Source organism: Schistocerca piceifrons, chromosome X (genome assembly GCF_021461385.2).
Source record: "Schistocerca piceifrons isolate TAMUIC-IGC-003096 chromosome X, iqSchPice1.1, whole genome shotgun sequence".
NCBI lineage: Eukaryota > Metazoa > Arthropoda > Insecta > Orthoptera > Acrididae > Schistocerca > Schistocerca piceifrons.
In genome coordinates this window covers 737,863,811-737,886,871 of record NC_060149.1, presented here as the reverse complement: position 1 = coordinate 737,886,871, position 23,061 = coordinate 737,863,811, and the positions used below count along the sequence as shown (strand labels likewise).

The 23,061-nt window shown below is 39.8% G+C and overlaps 1 protein-coding gene across 1 annotated transcript in view; it reads left to right on the top strand.

Annotated features, from left to right (window-relative positions):
- The window catches only part of LOC124721864 (Fanconi anemia group M protein), a 230,472-nt gene that overhangs the window by 100,562 nt on the left and 106,849 nt on the right, over positions 1-23,061 (top strand). The window contains exons 6-9 of the mRNA XM_047247000.1: positions 8,353-8,442; positions 17,626-17,772; positions 19,535-19,612; positions 19,751-19,913. Of these exons, the coding sequence (XP_047102956.1) occupies positions 8,353-8,442; positions 17,626-17,772; positions 19,535-19,612; positions 19,751-19,913 (478 nt within the window). The remainder of the gene's footprint in view (positions 1-8,352; positions 8,443-17,625; positions 17,773-19,534; positions 19,613-19,750; positions 19,914-23,061) is intronic.

Below are 23,061 nucleotides of genomic sequence, written 5' to 3'. Positions count from 1 at the left end.
AAAAGCGTGCAGGCCGACCTCATCTGTTGACTGACAGAGACTGCCGACAGTTGAAGAGGGTCATAATGTGTAATAGGCAGGCATCTATCCAGACCATCACACATGAATTCCAAACTGCATCAGGATCCATTGCAAGTACTACGACAGTTAGGCGGGGGGGGGGGGGGGGGGGGGGGGTGAGAAAACTTGGATTTCATGGCCTAGCGGCTGCTCATAAGCCATACATCATGCCAGCATATGTTAAACGGTGCCTCGCTTGTTGTAAGGAACATAAACATTGGATGATTGAACAGTGGAAAAACATTGTGTGGAGTGACGAATCACAGTACACAATGTGGTGATCTGATGGTAGGATGTGAGTATGGCGAATGGCCAGTGAATATGGCGAATGGCCAGTGAATATGGCGAATGGCCAGTGAACATCATCTGCCAGCTTGTGTAGTGCCAACAGTAAAATTCGGAGGCGGTGATGTTATGGTGTGGTTGTGTTTTTCATGGAGGGGGGCTTGCACCCCTTTGTTGTTTTGCATTGCACTATCACAGCACAGCCCTACATTGATGTTTAAGCACCTTCTTGTTTCTCACTGTTGGAGAGCAATTCAGGGATGGCAATTGCATCTTTCAACATGATCGAGCACCTGTTCATAATGCACGGCCTGTGGCAGAGTGGTTACACAACAGTAACATCCCTGTAATGGACTGGCCTGCAGGGAGTCCTGACCTGAATCCTATAGAACAGCTTTTGGATGTTTTGGAACACCGACTTCATGGCAGACTTCACTGACCAACATCGATACTTCTCCTCAGTGCAGCACTACATGAAGAATGGGCTTCCATTCCCCAAGAAAACTTCCAGCACCTGACTAAACATATGCCGGTGAGAGTGGAGGCTGTCATCAAGGCTAAGGCTGGGCCAAGACGATATTGAATTCCAGCATTACCGATGGAGGGCACCACAAACTTGTAAGTCATTTTCAGCCAGGTGTCTGGATACTTTTGATCACATAGTGTAGGTAGCATGCAGAACCAAGAACGCGGTGTGATATGAAAGCTGTGTCTGTGTTAGTACATCTCTGCATAAGAACTGACTGCACAGATCTAGAGCTGCAAGCAAGTAAACACCTGAAGCAAGTGTTCTGCCCATACAACACTCTGTGCATGCTGTCCTTGTTATCTTTTCACATTACTTTGCCGTGAGACCCATGCCAGCTCATTTGTGTCCATACGTACGTCCCCTGATGCGGATCTGAAGAAATCTTTGTAAAGATAACAACTCACTAGATAGTAGAGGTGGTGTATTACAGAAACAAGACTGAAAACTTCCCTAGCTTTTGGACGAATCCTCATTCGAGCACACCCACACACGTATATGCGCCCTATCCTTCACCCCCCTCCCCCACCTGTCCCCTCACACTCACCCCCCCCCTACACACACACACACACACACACACACACACACACACACACACACACACACACAAACTTGTACAGCTACATTGTAGGAGATGATTATTAACTTTTACATATTTGTGATTTAGTTGTTGAACATTTAACAGATCAAGGGTAGAAAGGAGGTCAGCATCAGTCTTAATATCACCTTATTTTGTTGCAGATCTAGAATTCAGCGAGCGGCGCAGCTCTGATCACTATTATAAATAGGAAAATAACACATGAATCAAACATTGACAGAGCACAACCGCCAAGAACCATGCCACAGTTGCACAAAATACTGAATGCACTACTACATGGCTGCTGTTTAAAGACCCGTACAGCTAACCTTGGTTTACACCGTATTGTATGGCCAACACCCTCTATTTCCATTATCTATATATGAAAAAGTAGGTTAAGATAAATTGATACATAAGAACAAAATGAATCCAAATAATAATTATAGTAATATACAGTTTTTTCAGGAGACGTATAAATAAAAATAAGTATTGCAACAAATGTCACTTATCATGAAGTACATTAAAATGCAATAAAAGCCTTATTTCTTAAATTATTAAATCAGAAGTTACATACTTGTGTACAAATTATAATTGACCACTCTTATTTATTTTATAATCAAAAAATATAAAATATAATTGCCAACACAAATGTATGTAGAAACTAGATAATGCGATTTTGAAGTCAGCATCATAGCCACCATTCAAAAGTGTAATACAATAAAATGTTTATAATACACTTGTTAGCAAATTTCAAAAAATTTAAGCAGTGTACATTGTCGCTAAAAAAACTGCTTTACAATGTGTACAATTGTTAATACTGGAAAGACAACTTCAATTTTTAGTTATGCAATTTGTATTCATATGGGACACTGTCAAACATTACGACATAGAGATGGGTGCACTAGGATGAAAGTGTTCCTCCTGGGTTGCCACCACGTCTTCTATTAAGAAGGTAGCTTTCAAAAAGCTCCCAAAAATGGGTGCTTCTCATTGCCACTTGCCCATTGAGCAAGATAGTTCAAGATCTCTGATGGCAAAAAATCTTTATACCCTGAAACAAATTCAAAAATCTGCCTTTCCCATCTCTGTGGAGCAATTTCAGTTGCGATGTCAGATCTGCAACACTGTCTGCAATCTAGGGACGATGGTTCAAATCCGTGTCCGGCCATCCTGCTTTAGGTTTTCCGTGATTTCCCTAAATCGCTTCAGGCAAATGCCAGGATGGTTCCCTAGAAAGGGCACGGCCAACTTCCTTCTCTATTCTGATGAGACTGATGACCTTGCTGTTTGATCCCCTCCCACAAACCAACCAACCAACCAACCAATCTGCCGTCAATCATATGGGTGGCAAAATTAGATTTATCAGCCCTGTTCCTTCTTTCCAGCACTTTTTGGAATTCACCTACTTGATATAAGGCATGGTGGTGACCCAGGAGGTATGGATTCACCCTAGCGGGACCTAGCCCGATGTAGTAATTTTGGCTGTGTACCAAATGAATACAAACTGTATAAGTAAAAATCTAAGTCATGCTTCCAATATATACAGATTGCACACTTTGTAATGTAGTTTTTAACAACAATCTATGCTATTTATATATATTTCTTAAATTTGCTAACAAGCATATTATAAACATTTTATGGTATATTACTTTCAACAGGCAGCCATGACACTTACTTCAAAATTCATTTGTATTGGTGATTATATTTAATATTTTTAAATTATAAAATAAAGAAAAGAATGGCCAATTATAATTTTTACATCAGTATGTTACTCCAGATTTAATAATTTATGGAATGAAGCTTTTTAATAAATTATAATGTACTTCATAATAATGGACTCAATGTATTGCAATATTGTCACAATACTTATTTTAATTTATGTGCCTCCTGACAAAATTGTGTTTTACTGTAATTGTTATTTGGATTCAATTTATTTCTTATGTATAAATTTTATCTTAACCCACTTTTTTTTATACAGTGGTAACCACATAAAACTTGCACTGCAAATATTTCAATAATGGAAAGTGGCATTGATATGCAGATTTCACAGATTGGAATTGTAGGCAGGAACCCACTTTTGCAGCCCATACACAACGTTATGAGTTTCAAATGTGTGTCTATTTACATAGGGTACAAATATTTCAATGCAACAGTGTGTGTTGACATTACCATAATCAAAGTAGACTAAGTTAATGTGTCAATAGTATTTGTTGCATGACTCTAGTGCAAGTAGTTTATGAGGTACTGTAATTTGGACATTGTAAACAAATGTGAATTTCATGTAGGTGCTTATGTGCAGCCCTACACTGATGTTAATACATCTCTGGAGTAGTTGTGTCATGAAATGGGACATTACCTAGGACAAACAGAAGACAGTACATCTGTGGGGTCTGACACATAAAGAACCAGTACCCTCAAAGCCTGACCTTAAAATGACCACCATCAGCATTAATACAAACTTGCAGTGCGCCATGCAATGACTGCTGCACATGTTCTAGCATTTCAACAGAAATTGCAGTGCAGGCAGCAGTAATAAGCCATTTCGTATAATTTGTAATTGTTTGAAGAGGTTGATGTCTATTGGGATACCTTTTGGCATACACAGCACAGGAATGAACAACATACGTCCTACATTCACCATAAACCATGAGCATGTCCACCAAGCATGTTGTTTTAGCATGTCCTACTATGTCCACTATTACACAATAAGTGACAGGACTGTCCCAATGCAATTGCAGTGTACACACACCACAATGTTAGCAAACGTAACGTAGTTGTCTAGCATCTAAGCAATAAGGTGAAACAAACAGCTGTCAGTGTATACAGTGGTCACAAAATGATAACTCATAAACTACTTGCACTGTGTTCCTGCACAGGCACCACTGACATTTTCATTTACACTACTTTTAGGATATTACTGTTAATAGGCGTTGTCTCATTTAAAAATTTCTAACTGTTGTAAAAAAACTGCACTTTCGTCAATGTCTTAAAATCTGTGTATTGGTTGCTCTTGCCTACAGTTCAGTTCTGTAAAAGCAGCGCATAAATAGTACCTTCCATGTCCAAAATATTTGCAATGCAATTGTTAGGTGATTCATCCTGTATATGGATAGTGGAAATAGAGGACATTGGCCATCCAGCATGGTGTAAACTGATGTTAACTGTATTGGTCTGTAAACAGCATCCTCAGTTTGACTGATCGTGTGCATATCAATGTTATCTTGTAATATGTCTTGTTATAACTACGCTGAGTCTACACGACTACCTATAACAGTATATAGTAGTGCAGTCGGCACGTTGTACAACTGTGACGTGCTTCTTGGCTCTTTTGCTTTGTCAGTGTCTGATTCCTGTGTTATTTTTGTATTTATAGCACTGATGAAAGCTGCACTGCTAGCTGAAATCTAGATCTGCGGTAAAATACAGATGATGTTATGATAGATGCTAACATTCTTTCTGTCCTGGATTACATCATGGTCTTGGGGCATAATTATTCCCATGGAATCACACCTAATTTAAAGACTGCTTGGAATGTTTGCACAATTTTTCCTTTGTTATAGTTACTATGCCATCTGCAAATATTCAATAGTTAAACTTCCTGAACGGAAATAACAAATGCCAGTAACAGCACATGAATTATCAATTTTACCACCCAAAAATATATTCTGTTTTTAAACATGGCTGTTTGTGTTATTTTGATAGTCATCCATACTTCCGGCGCAAAGTCAAATATATACACTCATGTTAATTTCCTTACAACCCTGGTGTCTCACATGGAATGTTTTTAATGTTGCCACTGAGCAATGTTGTCCGATGCTGCATCATTATCTAACTGATTAAGTACTATGTCCCCAACAACATCAATGCTGACTTGTTGTTGTTTTGATGTTTTCTTCCGTTTTTTAATGTTTTCCCTCTCTGCTGAGGTCATAATAGCATAATAGCTACTGCACAGCTATGTTAAGTTTTCATTATGTATAGGTGACATATATTCTCTGATCTTCCTGCAGTTGGTTATCAACCCATTGGGAAAATGACAGGAAGTACTAGCTCAAAGTTTTCTTTTGAACAAAAAATTCTTACATGATTCCAATTATTTGTTTCATATTTTTAACATATCTGAACCCCACAAGCAGTAAATCATTTTTAGTGCAAAAACTGTGCAAATATAGAGTCTCTTGTAAAAAGTAAATAAATAAATAAAATGAAATTAATTACAAAATCTTTTATTTGGTGAGTTGAAGTATGATTTCTGAGGAGGCCTATGTTGCTTGAAGCACTTCTGGGGATTGACTTGGAAAATTTATATTTAAACATGTTAACATTCTACACTGTATTTGTTCCTTCCTGGCATGTTATAGTGGGAAAGCATAATAGTTGACAAGATAGACACGTGTAGCAATCTAGATACTGTTCACTGAGATGAAATTACTGTAGTCTCTGTTGCCTCCTGAGCCAGACCTTTACCTCTGTCAGATGCTGAGGCTGTTGATCACATTCTGTCGTCTTCAGGTAACAATCTTTAAAATTTCTTATCAGTTTTCTAACTGAAAACAGAGAACTTGTAGAAATGTGATCCAAACTGTGTCTTTTGAAACTAACAGCATATATTAACCGTTTGAGCCAGAGTTGTGGCAGATTTCAGTCCCACATGGCTCTGAGTTGAGGATATTTTTCATTGTGCTGGTATTTATCCTCACTCATCTTAGGATTTATAGACAAAATGATTGTGTGGTGGAGTTCGTTTTCAAGATATCTTGAGTAGCTACTGTCATGGAAAACATGTCGTGCCTGTTTTGATACTCGTGGTACTGTAAAATCCATATGCATATGATCTCAACAGCAAAAGATGTTCAAATTCTTAAAGATGTATATAAGCACCTGTTGATTCAAAGAAATGTTATCTAGGTGCCAATAAACATGGTAAAGAAGGCAGTGGTCACAGCATTTGTGGAATGTTGTGCAACATACATTAGGGCACAATATACTACTATCATACATGCAGTTGATTCATAATTGAGAAAAGAAGTCGTAAGGCCATAAGAAGAGAATTTTTTTGGAATATGAGAACAGTAGATTGCAACTAAAGAAAAAAACCTGTGTTAGCCGTGTTGATTTTTAGTGCTACTCAGTTGGAACAAAGTGAGCTTAACATGTCTGTTCAGAGCAGTTTCCAATTTTCGAGATACATTACTGTCTCATATGGTGCGAGTCACAGTACTTGGATCTTGCAGTGTCCACTTTTAGTTAGTGGACTCCAAATGGATATATATATATATATAAACAAAGATGATGTCACTTGCCATAGGAAAGCGCTGGCAGGTCGATAGAAACACATACATACACACAAAATTCTAGCTTTCGCAACCAATGGTTGCTTCGTCAGGAAAGAGGGAAAGAGAGGGAAAGACGAAAGGATGTGGGTTTTAAGGGAGAGGGTAAGGAGTCATTCCAATCCCGGGAGCGGAAAGACTTACCTTAGGGGGAAAAAAGGACAGGTATACACTCGTGCACACACACACACACACACACACACACACACACACACACACACACACACATATCCATCCGCACATACACAGACACAAGCAGACATTTGTAAAGGCAAAGAGTTTGGGCAGAGATCTCTGCCATATTCTTCTTCGGGGCTTTGATTATCGACCATCATGGCCTGAAATGAGGAACATCCTATGTAAGATGCTTCCCACCTCTCCTATAGAAGTGTTCCATTGCCCATCCAACCTCCACAACAACCTAGTCCATCCTTGTGCCACACCCAATCCCATCCCCTTGAAACAGAGATCATATCCCTGTGAAAGACCCAGGTGCAAGACCTTCCCAGTCCACCCACACAGCACTTCCTATTCCATTCCTGTCACAGGCTTACCCTATCCCATCACAAGCTGGGCCACCTGTGAAAACAGCCATATCATATACCAGCTCTGCAGCAGTCATTGCACAGCTTTTTACATTGGTATGACTATCAGCCAACTGTCCATCAGAATAAATGGCCATTGTCTGACTGTGGCCAACAGCAGTGTGGACCACCCTGTGGCACAACATGCATCTGAACATAACATGCTTGATTTCAGTGCTATTTCACAACCCAGGTCATCTGGATCCTACCACCAGTTTTTCTGAATTGTGCAGAAGGCAGTTATGCTTTCAACACATTCTCCGCTCTTGAAATCATCCTAGCCTCAACCTATGTTAACTTAATGTCCGTACACCTTCTACTCAACATTTTCTACCCCATATGTCCTATCACCTCCTCCCAATTCATGTCCCCTCATGCTCATTGTGTGTCGCTCTCTGCCAACACACCCACCTGCCTTTTCCCCTTCCCTGCTTCTCTCCTTTTCCACTTCCCATTCCCCACCCCTTTCCCCCACCGGCCCTCCACCATAGCCTCCCAACACTGCGTCTGTCAGCCTCATTCTGCCCGCTAGTCGCTGCACACTATGCCAGGCAGTGCTGACCACTCTCCCCCCATCCATACTTTACTGCCCCCTCCTCCCCTGTCACCCCACCCCACACCATCCCACTCTGGATTGCTGCTTTCGCACTACATGACACAGCTGCATTCTGGTTAGAGTGGCCAGAGGTAGCAGTCGTGTGCAAGAGGTGTGCATGCTTTTTTTGTGTGTGTGTTTCCTTTCATTGCACCTATTTCTGCAACTCAGCGTGTCATCTTTATGTTTATGTAATTTACAAGTTTGTTTTTTTAAGGATTCGAAAATCTCAGCAGGAACTGAAGAGGCTAATTAAAAGTTTGGTAATTAATTAACATATAAGTTGGTAAAATATGACAGCTTGTCACACTGCTTTGATGCTAGTTACTGTAAGGATTATATTTTCTGTATTGAAAGCTTTGCTCTGAATTTTTATTCTGTTTTATTTTCAGGTCATAAAACAGCTTAGAAGTAAATCAGCTGTTTTCAGAATTTTGGCATTATCTGCAACACCAGGAAGTAATTTTAATGCAATCCAAGAGGTATGATGCTTTTTACCATTTGTCCTAAGTTTAAAGTTTTGCTTGGGTTATAGGTTAATAATTTTATTTCTCAATATGTGAGGCACTTGTTTATACTCATCTGGTGATGGTAATAGATACTATATTGGAAGCCAATATTGATATACATGGTTTAGTTCTGTAATTCCTCTTCCAAAAGGCAAATATCTTCAAAATATCTCCTTGTCAACTACAGTTAATGCAGATTCCAAAGCCACTTCTGCAGATGGATACATCGTGTAGACTACTATGCCAAAATTCAACACTATAAACAAAAAATTGGAGATGAATGAAATGTTGCCTGTATGTAATCTACGATGATAGAAGTAAACAATTAAATGAAGAGTTTAATGAAAAAATAAGTAATTGGTGAACTTGGTAATGATGCTACGATAATAGTATCTATCCATCATGATATTAATTCAAACAATCTCTGATTGTCACTCAGCAGTGCCACCCCAGACAACTTCAACCGGAATCAGAAGTGCAGTTGTAGTTGTTACTAGATAAGCAACATGGATGATGAGTTACTGATTGACAAGAATTCGAGACAAGTTTAGTGCACAGCATGCCAACAAAGACAAACAAGAAAAAAACAATATATGAATTGCACAGTAGCTGTGTGGAACAGTCCAGGAAACTTGTGTGAGTGTAGTCTTGTTAGAAAGCAGTTCGAAAAATACACTGAAGGTTAACTGTTCAAGCTCCGTAACTTTACTGATATAGCAGTGACTGCTGAGAATGTCTACTGTCATTTAAACACAGCCATCACAATTTGAGTGAGACTCATTGGAAAAGATGGTTTGGTGGCAATTGGCCAGCCGATTGCAGCTCATTGTGTCTGTAGTGTAGCAGTTGAGCTATTATCTCTAAAAGAATGTGCATACATCCCACAAGGTAGCAAACATTGGTGAACTGTGGATGCACATTGGTGAACTGTGGGTGTAAGCTATGACACTTCTATAACATTGCTTCAACATTATGCAAACACTTAAAATTGATTTTTACAAACAGTTTACAAATAGAGAAGAGAAAGAGCTTCACTAATTGAGAAATGAGTAAAGCTTTGATCTACCTCCGGCCCTGATGCAAGCATTTATTTAGCTTGGTATTGATTGATAGAGTTGTTGGATATCGTCCTGACGGATATCGTGCTAAATTCTGTCCATTTGGTGCATTAGATCATCAAAATCCCAAGATGGTAGGACGTCCCTGCCCATAATGTTCCAAATATTCTCAGCTGAGTAGAGATCCAGTGATCTTGCTGGCCCAGGTAGTGTTTGGCAAGCACAAAGACAAGCAGTAGAAACTCTCACCCAGTGTGCAAGGGCATTATCTTGTTGAAATCTTGAAGTCCAGCATAGCTTGCCATGAAGGGCAATAAAACAGTGTGTAGAATATTGCTCTAGAAATGAATGGCTATGGTGAACATCGTATACTCTCTGAAAAACACAAACAAACACACAGATGTTCAAGCATTGCAGTGAGATATCCCTAAAGTACTCCTGACTTCTCGGCTACATATAGTAAAATGGCCAGAATCCTGGGCAAATAAGTATTGAACCTATCTTGCAACGCTCCAAGAAAATGAGAGAGATGCTGTACCTGGCAAAAGACATAGTTGGTCACAGGGTTCTTTGAAATTAATAAAATTTATTCCGATTGCAGCAGCAATTGTAGAACTGCACAGGACATGCTGCTATATTCCATAATCTATTTTACTTAGGCTTTTTTGACTCTACCTTTCATATCTCTTAGGTGTGAAGTCATAAAAATGAAAGTCCAGAGACCCCAACAATTTTTTACAACTATCAAAAGACGTATCCATAATTCCGGTAAAATTAGAACAAGATGTGTGTGTAACGGAACAGAAATATTTGTCAGTACAAAATATATATAGATATATCTTGCCTATGTTACATCCTTATAACAAAAAGTTGTGACTGATGTAGATTGTCAGAACATCATGCAAAAATCCAATGCCAGATTAAATGTATTGATGTGGACCAGTCAGTGGTTGCAGAGCAAAACCTCAAAAACAAATATATAAATATTTTTGAAGAGAGAGAACTTTTGTCCCATGCATCAACTTACTGAAATTCTGTCATCAAAGACTCCAGTGAAATAAGGTAGTGTACTATTCCTTTAACTAAACCATTGGTTATAATCATAGTGGTGCTTGAAGCAAGTGCACTATGCTCTGAGGCTACAGTAGAAGCTGTTTACTTCCAAACATAATTGGTGATGCTGTTAGCATCCACTTGTCACAGACATCAACACAATCTGTGGTAGAATATTTAAATCTGTTAGTCTCTGCATGACTTCTCCATCGAATAATTTGATTGACTGTTACACATGATTGTGGGGGACGTAACCATAATCTTCAGTTATCATTTAAACCCAGCACAGTATAAAAAAGGCAGAAAGTTTATACAGGAATGTTGACATGAGAAACTGTATTCCCAACTTCGAACTTCACCGATAGACTGCCATACATACTACATTGTAATGTGAATATGTTCAGGATGCCTGTATAGAAATTTTAGAACCAAGTATGTATGAGTAAGACCAAGATACTTGTGTCTATGGGAGGCATACTTTAAGTTATCTGAGTCTCCTGTCCTAAGGGGATAGTCTGGCAATGAAAATGATTATCTTAGTGATGGAAGGGCAAAATGCCAGTGAAAGAGCACTGCCAGTCAGTGATTTTAACAACTCCACAACTTCCAGTTACTGCAATGATACATAGCTGTAGGAAAGTTATGGTGTACTCTGTATTTTTCTCACAAAATATGATACTTAGAGGCACAAAATGTGATACTTAGAGGTATCTTAAATGAACTCTCACATCCTTGCCATCTAGGACACTTCAAGAGTCATAATCCTCTATTGGGACTCTACTGCTGCATGTCCCAGAGACTGAGTAAGAGAAAATCCCATACAAGAAACAGACATTCGTCTCCTGAATAAAGTGTGTAAGACACTTTTTTTTCACTGATTCAGGGTTTCTAGGGCATTGTGGACTCTATTTAACATGATGACGTATATAATTGCCAATCATGTGACCAATTTTATCATCTACGTGGATATACTAGACACAAAATCTACATGTGCATCTTCGTCTATACATCTTCATCTTTACTCAGCAGACAGACGTACAGTGTGTGGCAGCAGGTACACTGTACCGCTACTAGTCATTTCATCTCGTGTTCCACTCACATGCAGAGCAAGGGAAAAATGACTGTCTGTATGCCTCCATATGAGCCCTAATTTTTTATCGTATCTTCATGCCCCATACACGAAATGTAGATTGGCGGCAGTGGAATCATTCTGCAGTCAGCTTCACATACCAGTTCTTGAATTTGTCTCACTAGTGTTCCTCATAAAGAAACATCGCCTTCCCTCCAGGGAATCCCATTTGAGTTCCTGAAGCATATCCATAATATTTGTGTGGTGTTCCAACCTACTGGTAACAAATTTAGCAGCTCGCCTCTGAATTGCTCCAATGTCTGCCTTTAACTCGACCTGGTGCGGATCCCAAACACTTAAACAGATTGCACTAGCACCCAGTATGCGGTCTGTTTTACATGTGAACCACACATTCCCAAAATTCTCCTAACAAACCAAAGTCTACCATTTGCCTCCTCTGCCACAGTCCGCGCATGCTTGTTCCATTTCATATTGCTGTGCAGTGTTACAGCCAGAGATTTAAATGATGTGACAGCATCAAGCATGATACTACTACTGCTGCATTTTAACATTAAGGGTTTGTTTTAATATTCACCTCAACTAACTTTCTACATTTAGAGCTAGCTGCCATTTATCACACTAGAAATTTTGTGTTTCATCTTGTATCCTCCTACAGTCACTCAATGGTGACACCTTCCCATACACCACAGCATTATCAGAAAACAACTGCAAATTGTTGCCCACCCTGTTGATCATTTGTGTGTATTGAAAATAATAGCAGTTCTATCACATTTCCCTGGGGCACTCCTGAAGATAACCTTGTCTTGGAACACGCACCTTCAAGGACAATGTACTGTGTTTTGTTACTTATGAACTCTTTGAGCAACTCACATATATGGGAACTTACTCCATATGCTGGCACCTTCTGGACAGTATGGTCTGTAATTTTGCAACACCATTCTTTTACCCTTCTTGTATACAGGAGTCACCTGCAGTTTTTTCCATTCACTTGGGTGAGAGATTCGGGATAATTTCAAACAAAATAATGGGTCAGTGCCATAAATTAGTCTTTGTTAAACCAAACTGGGTTTCCATCTGGACCTGGTGACTTATTTGTTTCCAACTCTTCCAGTTGTTTCTCTACGCCAGAGGTGCCTATTACTACATTGTTCATACAGGTGTCTGTGTTATGGTCAAATGGAGGTATGTTAGTATAATTCTCCTGCATGAACGATTTCTTAAATGCAAAATTTAAAACTTCGGCTTTTGTTTTGCTATCTTCTACTTCCACACCAGACTGGCCAATGAGTGACTGGATGGAAGCCTTAGACCCACTTAGCAATTTTACATAGGACCAGAATTTTCTCGGGTTCTCTGGCAGACAGTGCTTGTTGTTGTATGCTTCACACTTTGGTATTTTTACAGATGCACAAATCTCTGCTAACCTCTGCCTGATGTCATTTTACACATTCTCTTCTGAACCGAAGAAGCAATACCCTTTGCTCCCTCAGCATTTTACAAATTTTGTTGTTAAACCACTTTGGGTTAAGGGGGGCTGACACGGCCAAAGATGGTGTATGTGAATCTGATAGTGATTCCACTGAACACTGGAGCATCTTCTACTTTGGAGGACTTCAGCTGTTTCTCAGCCCCATGGACACAAATATTTATATCATTCATCTTTGCAATGGTGTGAGGATTAAGCCAGGGCAGTACCACTGTAATTTACTTTGTAAAGGAACGTTTGGGAACTGGATTCAGTATTTCTGATTTTGCTTTGCTACCTTTGGCTTTAGGTCCTATGTCATCATAAGTGTGTGGACACTTAAGAAGAGGTTCAGAACTTTCTGAACAGCATGACGGCGAGCTGGTATGACATGGGCATATGAAAACTGCCACAGTGTCTACAAAAATGCATCGACAGAAATGGTGATTATGTCAAAAAATAGCTAAATGTTCAAGCTGTAAACCGATGTAAACCATTGTAGAAATAAACAGGTCTATGTACTTATAAAAAAAAATAGGAGACCTTGCTTTTGGGATTACCCTCGTATGTTTTATCCTCCCTTTCTGGGTGGTTGTCAGTTTTTTCTCACACAGGATGCTACTACTACTACTACTACTACTACTACCACCACCACCACCACCACCACTAGTGTCACATTGTGACCACGACCAAGCGCATATATGAAAGGAGGGTCACTAGTGAACTACACCACTTCACTGGAAGCATGTTTGTTACAAACATGAACGCACTGACAGAACAGCACTCCTGAACAGTGTGCTCCTGTTTATACAAACATCAAATATCGCAGAATATACAAGCATAAGAAATGATAAATACTAAATGACAGACAATTGGTAATAGTTGGGCACGAACTGATGATCCACGACATGTCAGCCAGGGTTATTGACCGTTTCACCGTACTGTGTTCAGCAGAGCTCGCAGCACTGCTTCCTCTCCCAGAGACATGGTGACCTGCTGTTTCAGATGTTGTCATTGGAGCTGGCTACTGTACCCTGGATCTGAATTCTGTCACTGATCCTCTGTATGGCAGCTCTGGCAGTTCCTTGTAGTCTACTTGTGTTGCCGCGTCCTCTTCAAGAAGATGAGCATCGAAGGTTGGCCCGTCCTCTCGAAGCTTTGCAATTGTTGAGAATTCTTCAGTTTCCTGTAGTAGGACTTCATATGGAGGATATCAATAATGCTTTTGAATGTTTATCTTCTTGACAAAGTTCTGTTTTGTCACTCTCGTCGTACAATGCAAGGACTTGAGATGATGTGCCTCCTTAAAGACAAAGAAAGATCTTTCTATCTTTCTTGCACCTTGTTCCAGGAAAATTTGCCATCGATCTGCAGTACTTCTTGCAATGAACATGTGGCTTGGTACAGAAGTTATTTATGAATTCCAAGAAAGGTCTCGTGTCATGAGTTTGCCGAGGAGTCAGATAATCTGAGACTGCTCTTATTTTCTCTGGATTCCATCGCCATTAACTAGGTGTTCCGACTTTTATTTCTTGGGTGATGAAGAAGCACTTTTTGTGACTTAGGTGAAGGCCTGTAGTCTGAATACACCTCGTCATGGTTGTCAGGTGGCTTCGACATTCTTTGAATGTTTTAAGAGAGACCATATCATCCAGATAGCAAAGATACATCGAAACAAGTTGTCTATCCTTCATTTGAAGGTGGCTGTAGCTTTACATAGTCCAAACGGCATAACTTTGAAGGCTGTCAGGTGTTATAAAAGTAGTCATTTCACAGTCAGCTTCTGATTTTCCAGTAGCCTTGCTGCATGTCCATAGTTGAGAAAACTTGCTCCTTTCAAGCAGTCTATGGTGTCATCAATGGCAGCACCACACCAACACCTTTCTTCGTGAAATTGTTCTGTCATTTGTAGTTGATGCAGAAGTGTCACATACCATCCTCCTTTTTCACAAGAACCACTGGAGAGGATAAAGGACTCTCTTAAGATTCAATGATGTCATCGTGCAGCATCATCTCCATGTCATTGTGCAGCATCGTCTCCACTTCTTCCCACATTGTTCGTCATTTCTGCCAGTAGCACTGTATATGACGACTGGCTAATTGGTTGACTAGCCTCGTCAATCTGGAGCTCTGATCATCCACAGTCTATGACTGCTTGTGATGGGTGCAAGAAATTGCATCTGAGTGACTATATTCCATAAAAATAACAAATTTGAAGGGCTGTTTTTTTTCATTGGTAGTTATTTTTGCAATACGTGTTCCTATCAGCTGGGCGTTTTTCCCATTTGAGAGTCAGCACAGTTTCTTTCATATCATGAAACATTGTTTTTTTAGCTGGTGACAACAAGCATTCAAAATTACAGAAAAGGAAGCCTCTTAGTACCCAACTAGCTCCCAGACAGGTGTGCTGTCAGTGATGACATCTATGACATCTCCTTACATCACGGTAACTGTCGTCCACGGAAGATTTTTTATCTGTAGCGGCCTCACATCCGTAGATGGTTGCTCACTTAGTTTTCATGAATTCGGCAGCTAGATGAGCACCTGATATCTCTGTACAACAACAGGGAACTACTATGGCATGTTTAGGAACGACCTTGTGCAGGATACAGCAACAGGCTTAGTCCCACAGATCGACTATAATCATGTGCAGTTGTCTGGCATGAATAGAACTTTGTGATAGTTGATGTCTGGCAGCATAGTAGTAGTCAAAAACTTGCCTTCTTTCTCTGCAATTGTCCATCCAACATTTCCAGGGCATCCACAGTAGAAACATACCAGCATGTTGTCATCTGTCCTCTAAATATGCGTTCTGCTGTGGGACACCATACTTAGTAGCAGAGTTGTTTGTACTTGCTCTGGCTAGATACTGGCTTGTTGTTTGATGAAAGCGGTGTAAGTCGTAAGTTGGCCAAGTCCATTCTACCTGGCACGCTCGACTGGTGGTAGAGATTGGTGCTAAGGATCAATACACTACTTCTACAGCGATTACCTTCTGATGTATAGGGTCAACATTTATGGCTGCTATCTCTTGCCTACTTGGTTTGGCTGCCATAAACTGCTGTATCTCTTCCCCTACTACCCAATGTATGAGAGAGGCAAGGTTGTGGTTATCTTCCACAATTGCCATTGAAACCACATTTGGAAGTCGATCATAGTTTTTTTGTCAAAGTATTTCCTGTTGCATTTCCTCATTGTTCTGGCACCACTTGATGAATTCCCCTGTTGTAATGACATCCTTACCAGAAGAGCTTGGTACAGATCTTCGGTGATCCACAGGTCTTCGGTGACTCCTTTCATCAAGTGTGAGATTTTGTCAGCTTCTGGGAATCTGAAACTGACAATGAGGCATAGGGCCAAAACGTTCTGTATGTAATCTGTGTAATTTCTCCATGACACTGGGCCCTGTTCTTCGTTTGTTCTTCTGCTAAGCGGACTTGCTGCTGATTGACACCAAATGTCACCCTGGAATTTGTTCCAGCTAACAAGTTTCTCTTCGTTGTTCTCAAACCACTGCTGGACTATGCCATCCAAGTAAAAATACACGTTTGTTGAACATTTCATGTCATTCCACCAGTTTTATTTGGTAACCCGGTCAAATCCTTACATCAGCTCTTGACCAGCATCTCAACAAAAAAAAAAAAAAAAAAAAGTTAATGGATGCCTGACATGCAACTGGCTTGTTTCTGCTTTGAAATCCATTGGTTTTCTGAACACACAGACCTTGGTAATGATATTCTTTTGTATTCTGGTTCCTGCCCGTATATATGACATCTTCTACATAGTATTATTTGGACAGGGTTATGTCAATGGTTTGAAGTACCCAGTGTCTCCACCAAACAGACACACCAAACAATGTCACATTGTAGCCTTATCAAGTCCAGATACAGAAGCAGGGTTATGAGTGAAGTACAGCACTTAGCACTGAAAGCACATCCATTCAAAACACATACATACAGACAGAACAGCAGTCCAGGATGGAGAATGCTGCTGTTTACACAAAAATTGAGTATTCTGGAATATAAAACATAAGATATTTTGAGAACTTTCCAGAAATGATAAATACTAAATAACAGGCAATTACTGGTGTTCAGGTTTGAAGTGACAGCCTGCAGCACACCAGCCAGCGACTCTTTAACAGCTACGCCACTTTGCATGCAGCACAACTCGCGTTATTGTGAGTACTACAGTCGCCACAAACACCACACTGAACAGCACACTACTGCCTATAGGTATATGAAGTTTTAACCTTTTTCACTCATGTTTAGATTTAGATATATGATTTTTTAATAAAAAAAAACAGGAAAGAAATCAGAAATGTAAATAATAGACAACTTATTTGAATTGATAAACCTCAGTTAAGATAAGAGTTGAACATATTTGTAACTTTTTATTATATCTTCATTGCAATAATGTTGTTGCATGCAATAATTCCTAGATTGGTGTAAACTGGTTTAATTGTTCTTGTTTACTTTTTATTATTATTTCAGGTGATAAACAATCTCCAAATATCACATATTGAAGCACGTACTGAGACATCACCAGATGTTGCGCAATACACACATAAACGTAATATTGAAACTGTCATTGTTAAGATAACTGGCTACCTGAAAACTGTTCTTGACAAATTTATGAATGTAAGTCAGTATTGACATATATGTTTATTTTTATATTTAAAATATGTTTTGTACTTCACTTTTGCTCCAGGTGTAAACAGCAGTTTATAGTAGCATACAAAGTCATTTATAAAGCAAATTTTATATTTCATGAGTGCATCTGGTTACCAAATTAGTGTATCATCTTTGTTGATCACTTATAAATGTTATGTACGAGAGCTGATGAACAAAGACTGAGACTGATTTTTTTTCGCAGATGTGTATTACTTCATTTCAATGTTTACATGATCTTTTCCGAAGTACTTTCCCCTCCTTGAATGCACTTTTTGTAGCATCTCTGCCAGTCCTCGAACACATGGTGCAGGCCATTCTTTGTTAGGTCCTTGAGAATTGTCTTACTTTCCTTGAGCAGTGCATGATAGTTCTTAAATTAAATGCCCCAAAGCTTTGCCTCTAGTGATGGGAATGAAAAGCAATTACAGGGTGTAAGATCAGGGCTACAGGGCAGATGCGGTACACAGTTAATATTAAACTGAGTCAGAAACTGCATGACTTGATTTGAAATGTGAGGCCAACCATTGTCATGGTGAAATCGCCACCGAGCTCTGGTCATTTCCTTGCAATGTGCCTCCTCAATACTGACATGTAATATGATGCTGTAACAACATGTAGGGGATCTGCATGCTGTTAAATCATTCCATGACAGTCAAAATATGTGATCACCATTACTTTCCCTGCAGATGGAACAACTTTCGCATTTTTTTCTTTTGGTGTTGGAAAACATGGCAATTTCCATGATGGCTTGTTTTCCTTCAGGATCATAATGTTGCAGCCGTGACTCATCACCATTGATAATTGATTCCAGAAACAGATGCCCTCCATCAGCAAAGAGATGCAGGACCTCGCGGCTTGTCTCCATTTGCACAGCCTTTTGTTCGGATGTCAACAGATGTGGTACCTTGTGCACAAACACGGTTCATAAGGAGATGATTGTGCACAGTTGTAAAGACACTGCCATTTGAAATTACCAACATTTCACTGAGGTTAAATAATGTTATCCATCAATCTTCATGGACAATCACAGCAGCTGTGTTCATGTTGACTTCAGTCACAACAGAAGCTGAAACACCAGGCTCAACTTGCTTAACACAGACAAGTCAGCCTTCTTTGAAGTCCTTGAACCACCTAAACACTGTTGCATGAGGTAGTGATCTTCACCATACACTTGCTGCAGCTTTTTGTAAGCTTCAGTGGCTGTATGGTGTAAATGAACACAGAATTTTGTTGCACCGTACTGCTCCTCTTGCATCACCTCCATTGTTCAGTATGCAAAATGCAAAGAATGTATGCAAAATAGAACATTACCACCAACCTACTAATATGAGAGTGCTGCTAGCTATGGACATTATATGTAAAAAAAAACTCTCATTTCAAATATTCGCGGTACATTAGGAAACTATCACAGAAGCTACAGGAAAAAAATCAGTCTCAGTCTTTGTTGATCAGCACTCATACTTTCAAGTCAGTTAATTTACTCTGATATTTTGTTGTTAGTAAACTTCAGTTTATCAGTTACTGATACAGTTAAAAGACTGTGGTACCACTGACAGTGGAAACATTTTGGTTGCCTTAAGGAACTCCACATGTTATTTTGAGTTCATAAGCAGTTTCTGTAATTGTTGCTACAAATGCTGCCATGTAGGTTTGTTTGTCCTATTGGCTAGTCTAAACATTGATGCTTTGGAAGCTATTTGATGATTGACTTGAGAAAATTATTTTACAGATTATAGAAATATATGTGAGACCACTTATACAGAGCAGATTACTGTCTGGCACTGTGCGATCGCTGGCCAAATATAAGGTACAGTTAATACTACTCTCTAACTTCTTTCCTTAATTCCTCTTCTTTATTTTCTTTCTTTCTTTTCTTTTCAGTTTATTTTTATGGAAGAATAAAAAGAGACATTAAAGGCTAACAGTATGATACCTTTTTATTTAGGTTTTGAAGTCGTGGGAATACACCCGCTCACATCCTCCTCAACACATTTCACCTCACCAACTCGCAGCAGCAAATGCAGATTTTGCAGCTTCAGTTTCGTTATTTCATGCGCTAGAGCTTCTGACATTGCACGGACGCCGATCATTTGTGAAATTTATTAATGGTATGTATTTTGTAATATATGTTTACTATTTGACACAATAAATGTTTCAAAGAGAATATATGGTTTTAATATGTTCACAAAGATGCAGGCAGGAAGATGTTGCACATTGAGTTATTTATGTAATGTAAGTCATAGTTACCAGTCACATGTCACCTTGTCATGTAGAAGGGGCAGTCAAATGAAAACTGAATGGCACCACAATGGGACCATGGAATGGTTCCATTCAAAAGTAATCACCACACACATTAAGACATTTATCCCACTTTGAGATGAACCGATCAATAACTGTTTTGTAGAATGCACTGATGGATCCATAACCCCACCCTCTCTTGCACTTCCTCATCCTACTGAAACCAACATCCATGCATGACTTTCTTCAGTTCATCAAAGTTGTGAAAATCTCATGGTGAAAGATACAGGCTGTACAGATGACGTTGCAGTGTTTTGCAACCAAATCACTGAAGTCTAGCCTTCGTCCGATTGACAATGAGGTGGTGGGTGTCATCATGCAACAGGACAATTTCCTCTGACAGCATTCCTGGGTGTTTTGACTTTATAGCACATAGCAGTTTCTGCAAAATGTATTCATAGCACTGCACAATTATTATGGTTATGCATTTGATTAACTCCATGAGCAGAGGACTCCTGCAGTTGAAGAAGATGGTCATCATGACCTTACCAGAACTTGTGTGAACAGCTTTGGATTTCTTTGGTTGGGGAGATGGGGGATGTTTTCACTGTTGGCTTTGACATTTGCCCTTGGGCTCTTGGAATGCTGCTGGACGGAATCACCCAGTCACACGATAACACTTGCCACCACATTGCAAGTTGGACGAAGGCTATGCTTCAATGATTTGGTAGTGAAACATTGCAACTTACCCCACACAGCCTGGATCTTTCACCATGTGATTTTTCACATCTGTGGTGACCTGAAGAAAGATACATGTGGACGTTGGTTTCCGTCGGACGAGGAAGTGTAAGAGTGGGTGCAGTTGTGGATCCTTCAGCAGCCGACTGCATTCTACAAAACAGGGATTGATCATGGATTGATCATCTCATATTCCAGTGAGATGAATGTCTTAACACTTTTGGCAATTACTTTTGAATGGAACCATTCCATGATGCTGTTGTGGAGGGTGTTCAGGTTTCATATAATTGTCCCAGATGAACAGCAATTGGAGATTTAGGTTAGGGAGCTGTAATGTTCAGAGGACTCTCGTTTGTAATTCTTGGAGTAAAAACTCACAAAATATTCACCATTAACAGCCATTCCTTGTTAGATGGGCTTAAAAAATATTTGTTGTCATTTGTCAATATAAAGGCAACAAATCAGTAGTTTGACTTGCATACATACAGTTGACTATTAAAACAGTGGAAACACACCATCATTGTGAAACAAAGAACCACATCACTAGCATGCTCTGGCTGTAATTTGTTATTGCAGTGACTGTATATGATAAGACTGTTTCACAGGGGGCCGTACCTTGGATAGGTGGCATTTTGTAGATTTGATGGATGGAAGATTACCACTTTGGGAGCAGTGGGGAGGATTGTGGGTAAGATGTTCATTATTTCCAAACATAATGATAAGTAGTCAAAGCTTTGGTGAAGAATGTTATTAAGTTGTTCAGTTCTTGATGAGATTTGGTGATGAAGAGGGGTGCACCTTTACAGCTGGTTCATGGAAATGGTGCATTTGTGGATATGGCATGAAAATTCTTTTTATGGTATAGGTTTAGAAAGGGGGGGGAGGATGCGTTTCTGTCTGTAAAAGCATAAGGCCTTCAGTCTACTGGTTAAGGGATTGCTCATCACTCCAGATATTCTGTTCATCCATGATGAACCTATATTGGACAGACTTTCTAATGTATAAGAGATGGCAGCCTTTAAAATGCAGGTACTGTTGATGAGCAAGGGTATGATTGGGCAGATGTCTGTAGTGTTTGGGATTGTCTATGGCTAGGAAGATTTCCTCTAGATAAATCATGATGGATGGTGCTGTGTGGCTGCCCATGACCATGCAACAGGTATCTCTGTATATATCCCCCTCAAAGGAATAGTAGTTGGTGCATAAGTATGTAGCTTGTAGGTTTGCAACAAATGATGTGGTGGGTATGGAGTCTGTAGGCTGTTGGAGGGGAAGGGGGGTGTTGAGAGAGAGAGAGAGAGAGAGAGAGAGAGAGAGCAGCAAGACTGTGGACACAGGGAATGTTAGTGTGTAGGGAAGTGATGTTGTGACATCATGGGATCCAGGTGATATTGGTGTGGGAACAGTTAAGAAATGTGAATATGTGTGTGTGTGTGTGTGTGTTTTTTTTTATTTATTTGAGAAGCTAGGATGTTGGCAGTGGGTTGGAAGTGTCAGGCAACAACAGCTGAGATTCTGTGAGAACATTGTAACCAGCTTTGGTGCATCCAGGATGGCTAGGTTTATTTATTTATTTATTTTTGGAGCATATAGTATGTGGAAGAGTGGATGACATTGGGGTGAAGAGAGAGATTGACTCAGGCAAAAGATACTGGGATATACTATGGATTTAAGATTGTTCTAGTCTTCTGGAATGGATTCTCCATAGCAAGGCTCATAAGTAAAACAGTCAGACAGTTGGCTTCTGTTAGGCAATTAACGTGATGATAGAATCTTTTTTTGGTGGTTAAATTTGAATCTGTCTTTCTTGTAACATACAACCCCAGTGGGGGAGTGTCACTATGTGCTTTCCCAGGGAAACAGTAAATGGCCAAAAAAGGCCAGGTGGATGACAGCTAATCGTACACAAATCTGAAAGGGCACACCGAGAGGAAGTCAAATGTCAAGCCATAGAATCTTCAACAGTGTACGAACAAAACCTGAGTAGCAAACCAAGACAATAATCTAGAACAAGTGTGTCACTGTGTGTGAATAGTAATGTCAGCAGTGGAAAGCTTCAGATAGGTAAACCCAACTAGCTGAGGATCATGCACCATTTTTCTTCGTTGCCTATGCTGCCAGTTATTGCCATCTCAAGCGATGTCCACACAGCCCAATCATGAAGTCTTTCAATTCTGAATGGCCAGGGCTGGTGCATTCATCTCAGGCATGCGAGACACTGTGATGTCATCTGTTCAATATGGGCGTCCATGCCCTGCCAAGTACAGTGCCAGCATGCTA